This window comes from Lathyrus oleraceus, chromosome 7 (assembly GCF_024323335.1).
Source record: "Lathyrus oleraceus cultivar Zhongwan6 chromosome 7, CAAS_Psat_ZW6_1.0, whole genome shotgun sequence".
Lineage (NCBI taxonomy): Eukaryota > Viridiplantae > Streptophyta > Magnoliopsida > Fabales > Fabaceae > Lathyrus > Lathyrus oleraceus.
Genome location: NC_066585.1, coordinates 417,184,808 through 417,200,243, shown reverse-complemented (window position 1 = coordinate 417,200,243; position 15,436 = coordinate 417,184,808). Strand labels below are relative to the sequence as shown.

At 38.3% G+C, this 15,436-nt stretch overlaps 1 protein-coding gene and 2 non-coding genes across 3 annotated transcripts; all 3 read right to left on the bottom strand.

The window, feature by feature from the left end:
* Positions 1-4,088: 4,088 nt before the first annotated feature.
* On the bottom strand, positions 4,089-5,309 carry LOC127104135 (uncharacterized). Its single transcript, XM_051041340.1, has 2 exons — positions 4,911-5,309; positions 4,089-4,838 (listed from the first exon to the last, which is right to left on the bottom strand). Exons 1-2 carry the CDS (start codon positions 5,307-5,309, stop codon positions 4,089-4,091), a joined length of 1,149 nt encoding a protein of 382 aa, XP_050897297.1.
* A 5,661-nt stretch (positions 5,310-10,970) lies between these two features.
* LOC127109320 (small nucleolar RNA R71) lies at positions 10,971-11,077 on the bottom strand. Its single transcript, XR_007796635.1, has one exon. It is a non-coding gene; the product is annotated as a small nucleolar RNA R71 (small nucleolar RNA).
* Positions 11,078-15,096: 4,019 nt separating this feature from the next.
* LOC127109394 (small nucleolar RNA R71) lies at positions 15,097-15,203 on the bottom strand. The gene has a single exon (XR_007796693.1). It is a non-coding gene; the product is annotated as a small nucleolar RNA R71 (small nucleolar RNA).
* Positions 15,204-15,436: the final 233 nt, after the last annotated feature.

The window sequence follows — 15,436 nt, the reverse complement described above, 5'->3', positions numbered from 1 at the left end:
TCATAATTCCTGTCCCATATGAATCCATGGGTTAGGTGGAGTTTAAAAGAGTAAAATTCATCTTCTAAGGGCATATACGCAAACCCTGATGGGGTGCAAGGGTCTATATTAGCTATATTCTTGTTGAAATTCCTTATATCAACATGATTTTCTTCCGCCATGTAATACCCTTGATATGCTTCCACGTTCTCCATTATTTAGTCATTCCTCTAAATTTTTATCCTCTGATGGAGTGATGAAGGTATAACTCTTACATCATGTATCCATTTCCGACCAATGAGTAGATTATAGCTCGCCTTCGACGTGATAACCATGTAAACAATAGGTCGGGTTATCAACCCAAATGTCACATTGACCTGGATAACACCCATAGTTTATCCTCTCTTTCCTTCATAATTCGAGAGCACCATATTATGTGGCCTCAAATCAGTGTCATATTTTCCTATTTTTCTCAGCCAAAAATGGGGCATAAGGTTAACAGCAACCCCTCCATCCACTAGAGTATTTTTCAGTGTAGTTTCTTCAACCTTCTCCTCTATAAAAATAGGCTTTAAGTGATTCTTCATTCCTTCACCAGATCTTTCAAAGAATGCATTTTTTCTTCGATGCAACCATTGTTCATTACAAAATATCACACAAGTTTGGTCATTTCCATTTCATTCTCTTCACAATCCGCTGGTTCAAAAACTCCCGTGACACAATCATACTCCCTTTGGAACACCGATACCACATTTCATAGCACATCGAAATCATCCTCCGATCCCGAATCAAAATTATATGTTACCAACTCGTCTTCCTTAGATATTGCTTCCTTATTTTCCTTTCCCTTCGAATTGACTAGGTCGGGGGAGAAGAACTTCCTCCCAATTGGGTTTTTGACCTAGTCACTCACTTGACTCCGGTGCGGTTTGTTAATACTTGATTCAACAGTCTCTTTCTTAACTTTATTTTTCTCTGAATCCTTGTTCAATGTGTCCTCGAGATCAGATTATTCCTTTTGTAGTTGTTGGGACCATATAAGTGTTTCTCTGATACTTGGAACTTCTTTCGATACATCAGTGAAGATCTCTTACTCGTCTTGAAATTTCTCAACCTTTGTGTGCCATATTTCTACTTGTAAGTAGGCCTCACCCATTTCCCTTAGGGAGCATTGGATGATGGCACGTATGTGCCATGCTTTCCCCTCTGATGGGTCAGAAACTACTGGTTCCTCTGGGGAATTTGCCTTTTGTTAAAGTGGTACTGAGGTCGATTATTCTCCTAGTTCCTCTTTTATTGGGCTTTTCGAGAACCCTTCACCTTTCTAGTAGCTTTCTTGTCGAACACCGCGGTGCACCTCGGGCACAACATTCTTGCAGCGGTGCCAGCCTCAATCTGCAGCCTTTGTGTAGATAGCCTTAATCTGATTCCTGCTACCTTCGACAGCTTCTTCTTTGGTTCCCGTGTTGCAATCCTCGAAATCTCCAGTGATATCGACCATGTTGACCTCCAGTGGTTCAACGTAGCTAGCTTCCTCAACCTGCAATGGGTCGGAGTCTATCTTCATGGGCAGCTTTCCCTTAACAAACTTCAATCTCCCATCATTTAAATCACACTACACAAGATCCCTGAAAATAAAACATTGTGAAGTTTGATGCCTCAAATAATTATGATATTTACAAAACCTTCTTTTCTTTCTTTATTCTAATGGTGGAACTTTCACGCCTTGTGGCACTAAAGTTTGGCCATCTGCAACCAATAAATCAAAAATTTCATCACATTTGGTCACATCGAAAGTATAGGTTTTCTTGGGGAACTTATCATTCTTTTCAGGCTCAGAAGGGTTTTTCCCATTTGCTGGTGAAATTTTTGTATGCAGATATCGGATGTCCTATGAGATGTCGAGACATTGATATCGGAATGATAATAGGACAACTTACATATAAAGGAACATAGAATAAGATAACACACAAAGTTGTTAACCCAGTTCGGTGTGCAACAACACCTACATCTGGGGTCTACCAAGCCAGGGAGGAAATTCACTAAATAGTATTAGTTTGTAGGCCTTCTGCAAACTATCTCCAATTTACAGTTAACAACCTAATCACTACCCGTGCCTAACTTCTACCTAAGAATCTCCTAGGTATGAGACCCTTCTCACCTCCCTATCAATCACAACAGTAATATTTAAACACTTACAAGAAAATCAGAAGACACACTTCATAGACACACAATCACTCAATGCTTAAAACCTTATGAGGGCTTGACAATGCTTGCAACCAATCAAAACAGCCCTACTCATATATCAAGATGATATTTGAGAGGCTCATAAATAATGAAAACACTCAAACCCTAATACTTTCAATTATCTTCTCTTTTTCGTCCCTAATTAGGTTTTGAGACATTCTATTTATAGCCATAGAATGCACTGGATTTGGGCCTTGTATTCCACGAGCACCAGCTGCACAACATTAGGTTATCAATCAAAAGTTTCCTAAAATGTCTTAACATTTAGGAAACAGAATCTGTTAACCACAATTCAAATATCTGATTCCTCAATCACGAACGTCACAAGGGAATGCTTAATATTCATAGAATATTCCATAGATAGTTAACCCTACAAATGTTACCAAGGTAAAACATGTTGCAGACATGATGTCACACCCACATGTTAGGACATCTGGTTTAACATGTTGTAGCTAAGTTAGTTTTACCAAAATTACTTCCAATCAAAACAACAAGGAATTAACAATATCCCCCTTTGGAATCTTTTGGCTAAAACAACCAAGTACACCTTGCACACATGCACCACAGTTCAGGTTAACACCATAGGGCTGAAACATCAAAAAAAAAATCAAACACACACATATATGTATATATTACAGGGGTACTCAATCAATCACATCAGCCAGTAGTCAGTACTCCCCATGTTTCACATAATCAGGACACACCCTCAAGGGAACATCCAAAACACTATGAGTTGTCCAAGTTCAGATTTCTGAGGCTTTATGCAGCAGAAGAACAATAAGCCTCACAAATAAGATAAACCAAGGTTCTCAAAAAAAACTACAGACAAGATGTTAGAACATTTGGCCTGACATCAGCCCAAGCACCAGCAGTAGTAGCAACATCCACTAAAGCACAGATCAGGCATGACAATCAATCATGCACACACATCCTGTTTTACCTCACATATCATAGGCATATGCAGCGGTCAAAACCACTCCCTTAGAGAAGTTCATGGAACAACACCTTATTGGACATCACAACACATCAACCTAGAAGTTGGCTAACATACATCTCCTATCTCCTTAAGCATAATCAGACAGTGGTGGTTAGTGGTTAGTGATTAGCACTCATAATACTACCCCTTTTTAGCCATAATCTAACAAAGGTAAGCATATAACCAAAAACTGAACAAAACCATATTTAAAGTGCAAGATCCCATACACAAGGGTGCACAATATCCTGATCACAGACCAAAAGCCAAAAAAAACAAAGAGAACAAAACAAGATGGAAATCAAATATCTTCCTAACTATATAAATCAGTTATTGCATACTCTTCTCCTTGATCTTTTTTCTCTTCATCATTATCATCTTCACTAGCATAATTTACATCATCAGTTGATTCATTAGCATCACCCACCTGTACAACTTCCTTCTTCTTTTCTTCCATCATAGCCTTCACCAATGTCTCTAGTTTAATCTTTGTTGTCATGCTAGATATAATGGAGTCCTCCAGCTCTTTATACGTTTCCTTCAGCTAAGCAATGACACTCTTCTAGGATGTGGCAGGCCCAAGAGCCTGAGAGGATGTCATAACAATGTATGGGACCTGAGTTCCTGCAAAGAGTTTGTAGTGGAGTGATAAGGGAGAATCCCTTTCCTTCACACTGTCAATGGGCAGCAAAATACCAGGATGTTGATTTAGGATGATTCCACGGATGAGGGATGGAAAGAGAATAGGAAATTTTACAGCAGTAGAGAATGCTTGTTTCAACACTTGTTCAAAGATGTATTTTCCAAAGTCAAACGCTCTTTTTATACCAATAGAAAAAATAAATTTACCAAGACCAGTGGATATTGTAGAGGAATGATTAGTGGGCACCTAATTGGCAGTACCAATCCTGTGTAGGATGACATATTTTACACTGAACTTACCAGCATGCAACTTCTCTTTGTTTGTCCAATGTCTAACCTGCTTGGTTGTGATCTCTTTGCACACCCGATCATCAGTGACTTCCATTTCAACCTGAGGTTCATCTGGTCTTCCTAGGAATTTATTGATCACAACTGGGGAGAATGTTACAACATTTCTTCTCACATATACCTTTCCATAGGTAGTGCTCTTCAGGTCATCGCATCCATCAGGGATAGTCACCACAAACTCCTTTACTAAGCTTTCATAGCAAGGTCCAAAGTGTGTGACTGTCTTCATCAATCCATCTGCTTCTATCAGTTCTATGACCTCCTTACACTTAAGGGAATCTTTACCAAATTTTCTTTCCAGGGATACTCTCCTCTGAATGACATACTTCCACCTTTCTGCTTTCTTCACATAATGCAAAGAAGCATTGTCCAATGGAGCTTTGGGCCTAGCATCATGAGGCTTCTTGTTAGAAGATCTTTTTATAGGGGTGATGTCCTGGACATCGTTTTCAACATCAAACTCGGATTCACTAGAAGAGACAACTTTTATCTTTCTAGTAGGGGTAACAACTTTACTCCATGACCTAGTGGGTCCAATAGGAGATTTTCCTTTGGAGCTTCTAGAAGGAGAACCTTTCAACCCATCAGTTTTTCTCTTTACTTCCCTGGAGGGAGATTCTTCAAAAGCAATAGTCTTTCCTTTACGTCTCTGCAATCTCTTTGTAATACTATGAGTAACAATGTTTGTGAGGGGTTCTTAATCAGAGGTCAGTTCTTCAACATTGACAACAAGCTCAACTTTCTTTTTACTTCTTCTCTCACGGGTTGCATGTTCAGGAACGTTTTCCTCAACTTTTTCACTCGAGTCATTGTCAGGGCTTGGATCTTTTGCCAAAGATGTTTGAACATCTTGCAAAATATCAGAGTTTACTTCCTTCAAAATAGATGCAACGGACTTCTTAAGTTCCTTACCAGTGGCACTTGTTTCTACTTCAGTGGGATTTTCAGAGCCTTCAACATGCATACTAGGGTTTCTGAAATCAGACCCTTTAAACCTAGATTCTTCTTCAACGTCATTTTTATCTTTACTGGGGATTATAGCTTCAGAAGACTTACTAGAAGTCTTGACACTTTTAGACAAAGACAGTGTAACTTTCTTCTGAGGAGGGGGATGAACCATGGATAGATGAGCAATGTCCAAAATCAGATATGCCAGGTTGATCATTTAAAATGGAGTGTTTTCCCTAGACAATGGTGAGGAAAATCCACTGGTTTCAACTGGGACATGCGTGTGAATGGGTGAAGAATGTTAAGACATGTTAGTAGTCGCTTGAGGCGGATGGAATAGGGAAAAGTTTTTGAGAGAGAGAGAGAGAGAGAGCACAAATATTTGTAGGAGAATGAGGCATTTGAGTGGAAAAGGTAGTGAAGTTTTGTCCAAACGGGTACACAATGAGGTAAGGGGTTTAGGTAAGCGTGTCCAGTGTAATGATGAGAGATATGCTCTTGTCTGACACACTTAATTAGCTGTAATTGCTATAAATGCTCATTAACACAAATTCCAAGTTTTCCTCTTAATTTTTCAAATTGACTTGCATCCAAGGCTTTGGTAAAGATATCTACAAGATGATTCTCCATGCTGACATGCTCAACTGTTATGACTTTGTCTTCAACAAGCTCTCTGATAAAATGATGCCTGGTGTCAATATGTTTAGTTATACTATGCTGAATAGGATTTTTAGAGATATTTATAGCACTCAAGTTGTCACAGAATAATGTCATGACATCTTGTGTAACATTGTATTCTGTCAACATTTGTTTCATCCATATTAGTTGAGAACAACTGCTTCCTGTTGCTATATACTCAGCTTCAGCAATGGATAGGGATACGCAATTTTGTTTCTTGCTAAACCATGAAATCAAATTGTTTCCCAAGAAGAAACATCCTCCAGGGGTAATTTTCCTATCATCGGCACTACTAACCCAATCAACATCACAATATCCAACTAACATAGAATTTGAATCATCGGAGTACAACATTCCATACTCACTTGTGCCATTCATATACTTTAGAATCCTCTTTACTTGATTGATGTCACGTACTTTGGATTCAGCTTGATATCTAGCACACACACTAACAACAAAAGTTATATCTGGTCTAATTGTTGTAAGGTATAAAAGGCTTCCAATCATGCTTCTATATAAGCTCTGGTCAACACTTAAGCCTCTTTCATCTTTAGATAACTTTAAGTGGGTAGGTGCAGGAGTTCTTTTATGACTAGCATTCTCCAATCCAAATTTCTTCACAATACTCTTAGCATATTTGCTTTGACACAGAAAGATGGAGTCTTCCATCTGTTTGACTTGTAGCCCAAGGAAGTATGTCAGTTCTCCTACCAAACTCATTTCAAACTCGGATTGCATTTACTTGACAAAATGTTGGACCATTTCATCTGACATACCTCCAAACATAACTACATCCACATAGATCTGAGCGATCATGAGTTTTCCATCCTTTTCTTTGACAAATAGTGTTTTATCAATTTCACCTTTTCTATATCCCTGATTGATGAGAAACTCAGTCAGCCTTTCATACCAAGCACTTGTAGCTTGTTTTAAACCATACATTTCCTTCTTTAATTTGTACACATGATTTGGGAATGTAGGATCAATAAATCCTTTTGGTTGTTAACCATACACATCTTCATTTAAGTATCCATTTAGGAAGGCACTTTTAACATCCATTTGGAACAATTTGAATTTAAAAGACATGTAATTCTAAATAACAATCTGATAGACTCCAACTGAGCAATTGGAGCAAAGGTTTCATCAAAGTCTACTCCTTCCATTTGGGTGTATCCTAGAGTAACAAGTCTTGCTTTGTTTCTGGTGATTACCCCTTGTTCATCAGACATGTTCTTGTACAACCATCTAGTGCCAATAACATTTGTTCCTACATGTCTTGGAACTAAATCCCACACCTCATTCCTTTTGAATTGACCAACTTCATCTTGCATAGCATTAATTCAAAACTCATCAATCAAAGCTTCCTTGATATTCTTGGGTTCAAATTTAGAGACAAAGCAAGCATTTGACACAAATTCCCTTGATCTGGTGATAATTACTTCATTTATATTTCCTATAATAAGTTCCTTAGGGTGATCTTTCTGAATTCTGATGGAGGGCCCTTTGTTAGTTGAATCATTCTCAGTAGGTTCAGTATTAGTATTTTTGTCAGCAACATCTTCTGGAACATCATTCATTGATGTTTCAACATCATCTGTGACATCAGCTTTGTTAGTTAAGTCCTCCACTACAATGTTTATGGATTCCATCATTACCTTGGTTCTGGAGTTGAAGACTTTGTATGCTTTGTTATTTGTAGAGTACCCCAGAAATATTCCCTCATCAATTTTAGGATCCATCTTTCTTCTCTGCTCACGATCTCCCAGAATATAAGATTTGCTTCCAAACACATGGAAATATTTCACAATTGGCTTTCTTCCTTTCCATAGTTCATACGATATGGCATAAGTTCCAGATCTGATAGTTACTCTATTAATAATATAGCAGGAAGTGTTCATGGCCTCAACCCAAAAATGATATGGGAGTTTCTTAGTATGAAGCATGACCCTGGCACATTCTTGAATGGTTCTATTTTTACACTCAACCACACTATTCTGTTATGGGGTGATAGGTAAAGAGAACTCATGAAGAATTCCTTAAGAGGTGCATAATTCCTCAAACTTGTTGTTCTCAAATTCCTTCCCATGGTCACTTCTAATCCTGATAATGCCACGGTCCTTCTCTCTTTGAATCTTTGGACAGAGTTCTTTAAACACTTCAAACACTTCTGACTTTTCTTTAACGAAGTTCACCCATGTGAACCTAAAGAAGTCATCAATAACAACATAAGCATACCTCTTTCATCCTAGACTTTCAAATTGCATAGGTCCCATCAAGTCCATATGAAGTAGCTCCAGAATTTTTGAGGTGGTCAGATGTTGAAGCTTCTTGTGGGACATCTTTATTTTTTTCCTAATTTGACATTCACCACAGATTCTTCCTTCATCAATTTTCAGTTTGGGAATTCCTCTCACTGCTTCCTTTGACATCACCTTTTTCATACCTTTTCGATGTAAGTGACCAAGCTTTTGATGTCATAGCTTAGTCTCTTCTTATTTTAACATTAGGCAAGTGGAGAGACAATCAGTTTCTTGAGGAGTCCACATATAGAATTTATCTTTTAATCTGGATTCCTTCATGATAGCTTTATCCTTCTCATTTGTTACCATACATTCAGATTTATTGAAGTTTACCTTGAGACCTTGGTCATAGAGTTGGCTAATACTTATAAGATTAGAAATCAGTCCTTTACCAAATAGAACATCATTTAGACTAGGCAATCCTGGATAGTCCAGCTTACTAATCCCCTTTATTTCTCCTTTTGATCCATCTCCAAAGGTGACATAGCTAGTGGAATAAGACTTAATATTCACCAAAACTTTCTTGACACAAGTCATGTGTCTAGAGTAGCCACTATAAAAATATAAGTCCTCTCTAGCTGATGCTCTGAGGGAGGTGTGAACTATGAGACCTGGCATACCATTTTTGGGAATCTATCTTTTCTTTGGCTTCACCATGGTTTGCTTTCTTCTGAGTTGTGAAGCAGGTTTAGGATAGCCACACAATTTGCAGAAGTAAGGTTTTATATGGCTGATAACACGAAAATGTATCATATTTTTGACTTCATATGCATTCCTTTTTACTTGATTAACACTTATTATTACGCAGTATTTTACGTTTATTGCAGGTATTTATCGAATAAAAGGTTTACGAGCAAGCAAAGTGGAAAATAGAAAAAAGGAAAGAAAAAGAGAAGAAAATGGAGAAAAATCGAGATAATGAGCCACCACACCAAATGGGCTTGTGGAGCCCATCACCTGGATATGTGGCGCCTACCACATGAACCAAAGAGGGTGGTGGCGCCCGCCACCAAGCATGAAGAGTTTGTGGTGCTCAACATTAAAATTGTGGCGCTCGCCTTGGAGTCAAGGACTAGGGTTGTGGCAACCGCCACAACTAAGTCTTCCCTACTATTTCTCCATGATTTTAGCCACGAATCCACTCACCTTTGGCTACAATTTAGGGGAGTGGAAAATATATAAAGGAGATTTGTTTTCCGCCAGCAAGACTCTCTCACGCTTTCTCTTCCAGTTTTCAATCTACGCTTAATTTTAGTCAGATTTTATTTTCTTTTTGTTTTCTAGGCATTTTTTCTTACTTTGTAAAAGTGATAGTTTCTCCACATAGGGGAGGATTGCAATCTATTTTACGCATTTGAATTCAATTATAACGGTTACTCATTGCCAAAGCCTGCCGACATTATTTTATTTGAAGAATCAAGATTCAGTTCAATTTCTCAATTCATAATCTAGGTTTTATTTTGATTACTATTTTATTTATTTATGTCTTATTGCATGTTTGATTTTTTGAATACCATGTTTGTTACCGGATCCATGTTCGACTAAACCCTTAGGTATCGATATGTAAAGACCGTCGAAACGACGGGATTCGTAGATGGTAGGTGTTGATTTTTATAAAACTTATTTTTCCGGTTTTAGTTTCTTATTTTCTTCAAAGTGTTTTACGTACGAGAGTACAAAACAAACTAAGGTTACGGTCTACAAGAACAAGAGTTTGAGATTTTAACCAAATAGCTGAAACTAGACATTAATCCTAAACACTACGGGAGCGCTTTAGGATTACTTAGACTTTATTCATATTCAAAAATTACTTTTGAATTCAAAATGAGACCGGAGTGCCAACCATTCTGGTCGAAGTCAATAAAAACGAGAGTGTGAGACTAAGTCTTTTCTATAAATAATTTCTACTGAAGAATATTTTGACCAATAAGATTACACCAAATATCTATCGAATCCCTGAAGTTTGATGTGTTACATACCGATATCCCTTTATCGCATATCCTTATTAATATTCTATTTACAATATAGTTATTTCTTTTTATCCCTCTAATCTTAGAATGATCAGCAACCTTAGATTTACATAGCAACATTAGATAACGATACTTTCGATTATTAATCCTTGTGGGTTCGATAATCTTTAAAACTACGCGATAGGGCTGTGCACTTGCAGTCACGATTCCCATAGACTTACTAAGTCGCGATTAAGTTTTTGGCGCCGTTTCCAAGGACTAATTTAGTCGATATCGTAACTCCAGTGTTGCCAAGTATAGACTAAGGCAAACAATTCTTTTTCCCTTTCTACATTTGTTGAGTGTATGCCAAGTACTCGCTCTCAAGGCGAGAAGTTAAAGCTACCATTCGACGAACCTGAGCGTTATCTTAGATTAGAACGTCGAATACGAGAACATCGTATCAAGCTAAATCTTACCGATCTTAATATCCCTATTCCTGAACCAGTTATTCAACCAGAGATGGCCGAAGGAATGCAGAACCGTCCTCTTAAGTACTACGCAATCCCTTCGCAGGATGAACCGCATAACAACATCGCTGCCCCTGCCATCGAGGCTAATAATTTCGAGCTAAATCCTTCGTTGTTGTCAGTCGTACATCAAAACCAATTTTCAGGTAGTCCCACGGAGGACCCGAACTTACATTTGTCAGTGTTTTTGTAATACGCAGACACAGTGAAAGAAAATGGTGTAATCCCAGAAGCTATAAGACTACGTCTTTTCCTATTCTCATTAAGAGATAGAGCTAGAGCTTGGCTCCAGTCTCTACCATCCAACTCTGCCACTACGTGGAACGAGTTGAAGAAAGTCTTCTTAGCCCGATATTTCCGACCTAGTAAGACGGCTATGCTAAGAGCCCAAATAAACAGGTTTAAATAAAAAGATAATGAATCACTTTTTGAAGCTTGGTAGAGATACAAAGACATGATGAGGCTATGTCCACATCACGGTCTAGAAGAATGGTTGATCATCCATACCTTTTACAACGGTCTCTTGTACAACACAAGATTAAGAATAGACGACGCTGCAGGTGGCGCACTAATGGATAAACCCTACAATGAGGCCTATCAACTTATCGAAAGTATGGTCCAGAATCATTACAATTGTGGAAGCGAAAAAACCTCTATAGAGAAATCTCCCACGAAAGGCGGTATGTATGAATTAAGCAGTCTTGACCATGTCAATGCCAAGGTAGATGCTCTTACTCAAAAGATAGACAACTTGACCATAACACCCGCAACCACTATGGCTACCGTAGCACCAAACTGCGAGATATGCGGAGTTCTGGGGCATGCTGCCCCAGAATGTCAACTCTTGACAGGAACCTCCACATACCAGGTGAACTATGCTCAAGTATACCCTTACTCAAACACCTATAACCCAGGTTGGAAGAACCATCCTAACTTTTCGTATAAAAACAATAATGCATTGTATGCACCTAACGAAGCACCTGTTGTACCACCAGGATATCATAAAGTTGCCACAAATACTCAAAATGCTCCTAGGAAGTCAAACCTAGAAATAATGATGGAAAACTTCATAGCTACCCAAGCCCAAACAAATAAGGATTTCCTGAATCGAAACATACACACTAGTGAGCAAATCACGCAGTTAGCAAACAAGGTAGACGTGTTAGCCACCCATAACAAAATGTTAGAAACACAAATCTCGCATGTGGCTCAACAACAAGCACCTACTGCTGCTCCTGCAGGCACATTTCCTAGACATCCACAACCAAACCCAAAAGTTCATGCAAATGATATTATACTATGAAGTGGGACAGAACTAGATGGACCGACCGACCCTAGAATTCAAAACCCATCCATGCACCAAGACCCTGGTAAGGAAACTGAGAAGGAAGACAATCAAGAGGAAGATAAAAATGAGGAGGCCGTAGAGAAAGAAGAACCTTATGTCCTCCACCACCATATAAACCCCATATCCCTTATCCTCAAAGACTTGTTAAATCTAAAAGTGTAGGGCAACTTAAAAAATTCGTAGAGCTTCTAAAACAAGTGAATATCATAATACCCTTTACAGAAGTCATCACTCAAATGGCCTCATATGCTATGTTTCTCAAAGAAATCTTATCTAACAAGAAGAAGATAGAGGATAATGAAACCGTTACACTTACTGCTGAGTGTAGCGCCATAATATAAAACAATATGCCTCCTAAGCTGAAAGACCCAGGTAGTTTCTCCATACCCTGTGTAATCGGAAAGTTTGTCATAGACAAAGCACTATGCGACTTAGGAGCCAGTATTAGCTTAGTGCCCTTGTCCATATGTGCCCTTGTGGATCGTTCAGTTAGATTTCTTGTAGGTATGTTAGAAAACGTTCTGGTACGCATATGACAATTCTATATTCTTGCTAATTTTATAATCATGCATATAAAAGAGGATTCCAATATCCCTATCATATTAGGAAGACCATTCCTAACTACATACAGAGCTATTATATATGTTAAGAAAGGCAAGGTAACCTTTGAAGTTTCTGAGGAAAAAGTCAAATTCATTTTGACACAGTTCCTAAAGGCACCAGCTATAGACGATACTTGTTGTCTACTAGATGTCATTGATGAATGTATAAGAGAAATGGAGAATGAACAAACATCATACTCCGAAATACTGAAAATCCCAAAACCTCCTACTTTTGAATGCCTAGCACTAACGATTGGCTAAGCATTCTCACTTCTTCTACTTAGACGGTTATTCGAGATTTTTCCAAATTCCTATTCATCCTGGTGACCAAGAGAAAACGACCTTCACATGTCCCTATGGTACATTTGCCTACCGACGAATGCCATTTGGACTGTGTAATGATAACACAAAAACGTATTGTATTTTTGGCTCTATATGCATTAATTTTTACTCGATTAACACCTTATTATTATGCAGTATTTTATGTTTATTGTAGGTATTTATCGATTAAAAGGTTTACCTCAAGTAAAATGGAAAATAGCAAAAAGGAAAGAAAAAGGGAAGAAAAAGAGAAGCAAATGAAGCTTTCAAGGAGATAATGGGCCACCAAAGCAAATGGGCTTGTGACGTCCATTACCCAAGGAGTATGGCTCCCGCAACATTGGTCCAGGAGGTAGGTGGCGCTCGCCACCTGCCCTTGAGAAGTGGTTGCTACAAAGGTGGCGCTCTCCACTCATTAAGAAGCTAGGATTGTGGCAACCGCCACAACATAGTCTCCCACTATTTTCTCCACTTTTTTAGCCACGATTGCCACCACCTTGCTACATTTTAGGGATTGCGGAAAATATTTAAAAGTGGACCTCTCAGACTCCCAGAAATATCTCTCTTCTTCCAGTTTTTAAGTTTACGATTATTTTTTTCAATTAACATTTTTTTCTTTTAGTTTTCTTGGCAGTTTCTTACCTTGTAAAAGTGATAGTTTCTCCACATCGGGGACTATTACGATTTATTATTTTACGTATTTCGGATTCAATTGTAAGGGTTATTCATTGCCAAAGCCTGCCGGAATTATCTTAATCGAAGATTCGAGATTCAGTTCCAGTTCTTAAATTGCAATCCATGTTTTATTTTGATTACTGTTTTATTTATTTATGCCTTATTGCATGTTTAATTTCCCAAACACCATGTCTGTTACCGGATCCATGTCCGGCTAAACCCTTTAGGTATCGGTATGTAAAGACCGTCGAAACGATAGGATTCAATAAATAATTGGTGTTAGTTTTTATAAAACTTATTTTTCCGGTTTGTTGTAGTTTCTTACTTTAATCAAACAATTTTTCCTACGAGAGTACAAAAGAAACTAAGGTTACGGTCAACAAGAACGAGAGTTTGAGATTTCAATCAGATAGATGAAACTAGGCATTAATCCTAAACTAAACGAGGGCGCTTTAGGATTAATTAGACTTTATTTATATTCAAAAATTACTTTTAAATTCAAAATGATACCGTGGGAGCCAAGCATTCTGGTTTAGGAGTATGGTCAGAGTCAATAAAAACGAGAGTGTGAGACTAAGTCCTTTCTATAAATAATTTCTACTGAAGAATATTTCAATCAATATGATTACACCAACTATCTATTTAATCCCCGAAGTTTGAGGTATTACATACCGATATCCCCTATATCTCATATTAATATTCTATTTACGTTATAGTCATTTCTCTTCATCCCTCCAATCATAGAACAATCATCAGCCTTAGATTTACATAGAAACATTAGACCATGATACGTTCGATTATTAGTCCCTGTGGGTTCGATAATCTTTAAAACTACACAATAGGAATGTGTACTTGTAGTCACGATTCACATTGACTTACTAAGTCGCGATCAAGTTTTTTGCGCCGTTGTCGGGGATAAATTTAGTCGATATCGTAACTCTAGCGTTACCCAGTATAGACTAAGGCAAACAATTCTTTTTCCCTTTCTACATTTGTCGAGTGCTTGCCAAGTACTCACTCTTCAAGGCGAGAAATTAGAGCTATAATTCGACGAACCCGAGCACTATCTTAGATTAGAACGCCAAATACGAGACTTGATACGGGAACATCGTATCAAGCTATATATTCCTGACCTTAACATTCCTACTTCTGAATCAGTTATTCAACCAGAGATGGTCGAAAAAGTGCAAAATCGTCCTCTTAAGTACTATGCAATCCCTTCGTAGGATGAACCTCATAACAACATCGTTCCCCCTGTGATCGAAGCCAACAATTTCGAGCAAAAACCCTCATTGTTGCCAGTCGTACATCAAAACCAGTTTTCAGGTAGTCCCACGGAGGACCCGAACCTACACTTGTAAGTATTTTTGCAGTACGCAAACACGGTGAAAGCGAATAGTGTCATCCCAGAAGCTATAAGACTCCGTCTTTTCCCATTTTCATTAAGAGATAGAGCTAGAGCTTGGCTCCAGTCTCTACCATCCAACTCTGTCACTACGTGGAACGAGTTGAAGAAAGTCTTTTTAGCCCTATATTTCCCCCCTAGTAAGACGACAATGCTAAGAGGCCAAATAAAAGGGTTTAAACAAAAGAATAATGAATCACTTTTTGACCCTTGAGAGAGATACAGAGACATGATAAGGCTATGCCCACATCACGGTCTAGAAGAATGGGTGATCATTCACACCTTTATAATGGTCTCTTGTACAATACAAGATTGACAATAGACGCCGCCATAGGTGGCGCACTGATGGATAAACCATACAATGAAGCCTATCAACTCATCGAAAGTATGGCCCAAAATCATTACCAATGGAATGTGAGAGAACCTCTATAGAGAAACCTCAACCGAAGGGTGGCATGTATGAATTAAGCAGTCTTGACCATGTTAACGCC

What these genes read in the sequence shown, in the direction of transcription:
- LOC127104135 (XM_051041340.1), bottom strand. Translation starts at nt 5,309, where the DNA reads ATGGTTCATCCCCCTCCTCAGAAGAAAGTTACACTGTCTTTGTCTAAA. An exon ending in AAGTTGAGCTTGTTGTCAAT is followed by an intron (nt 4,839 to 4,910) that starts GTTGAAGAACTG and finishes AAGAGATTGCAG; the next exon opens with AGACGTAAAGGAAAGACTAT.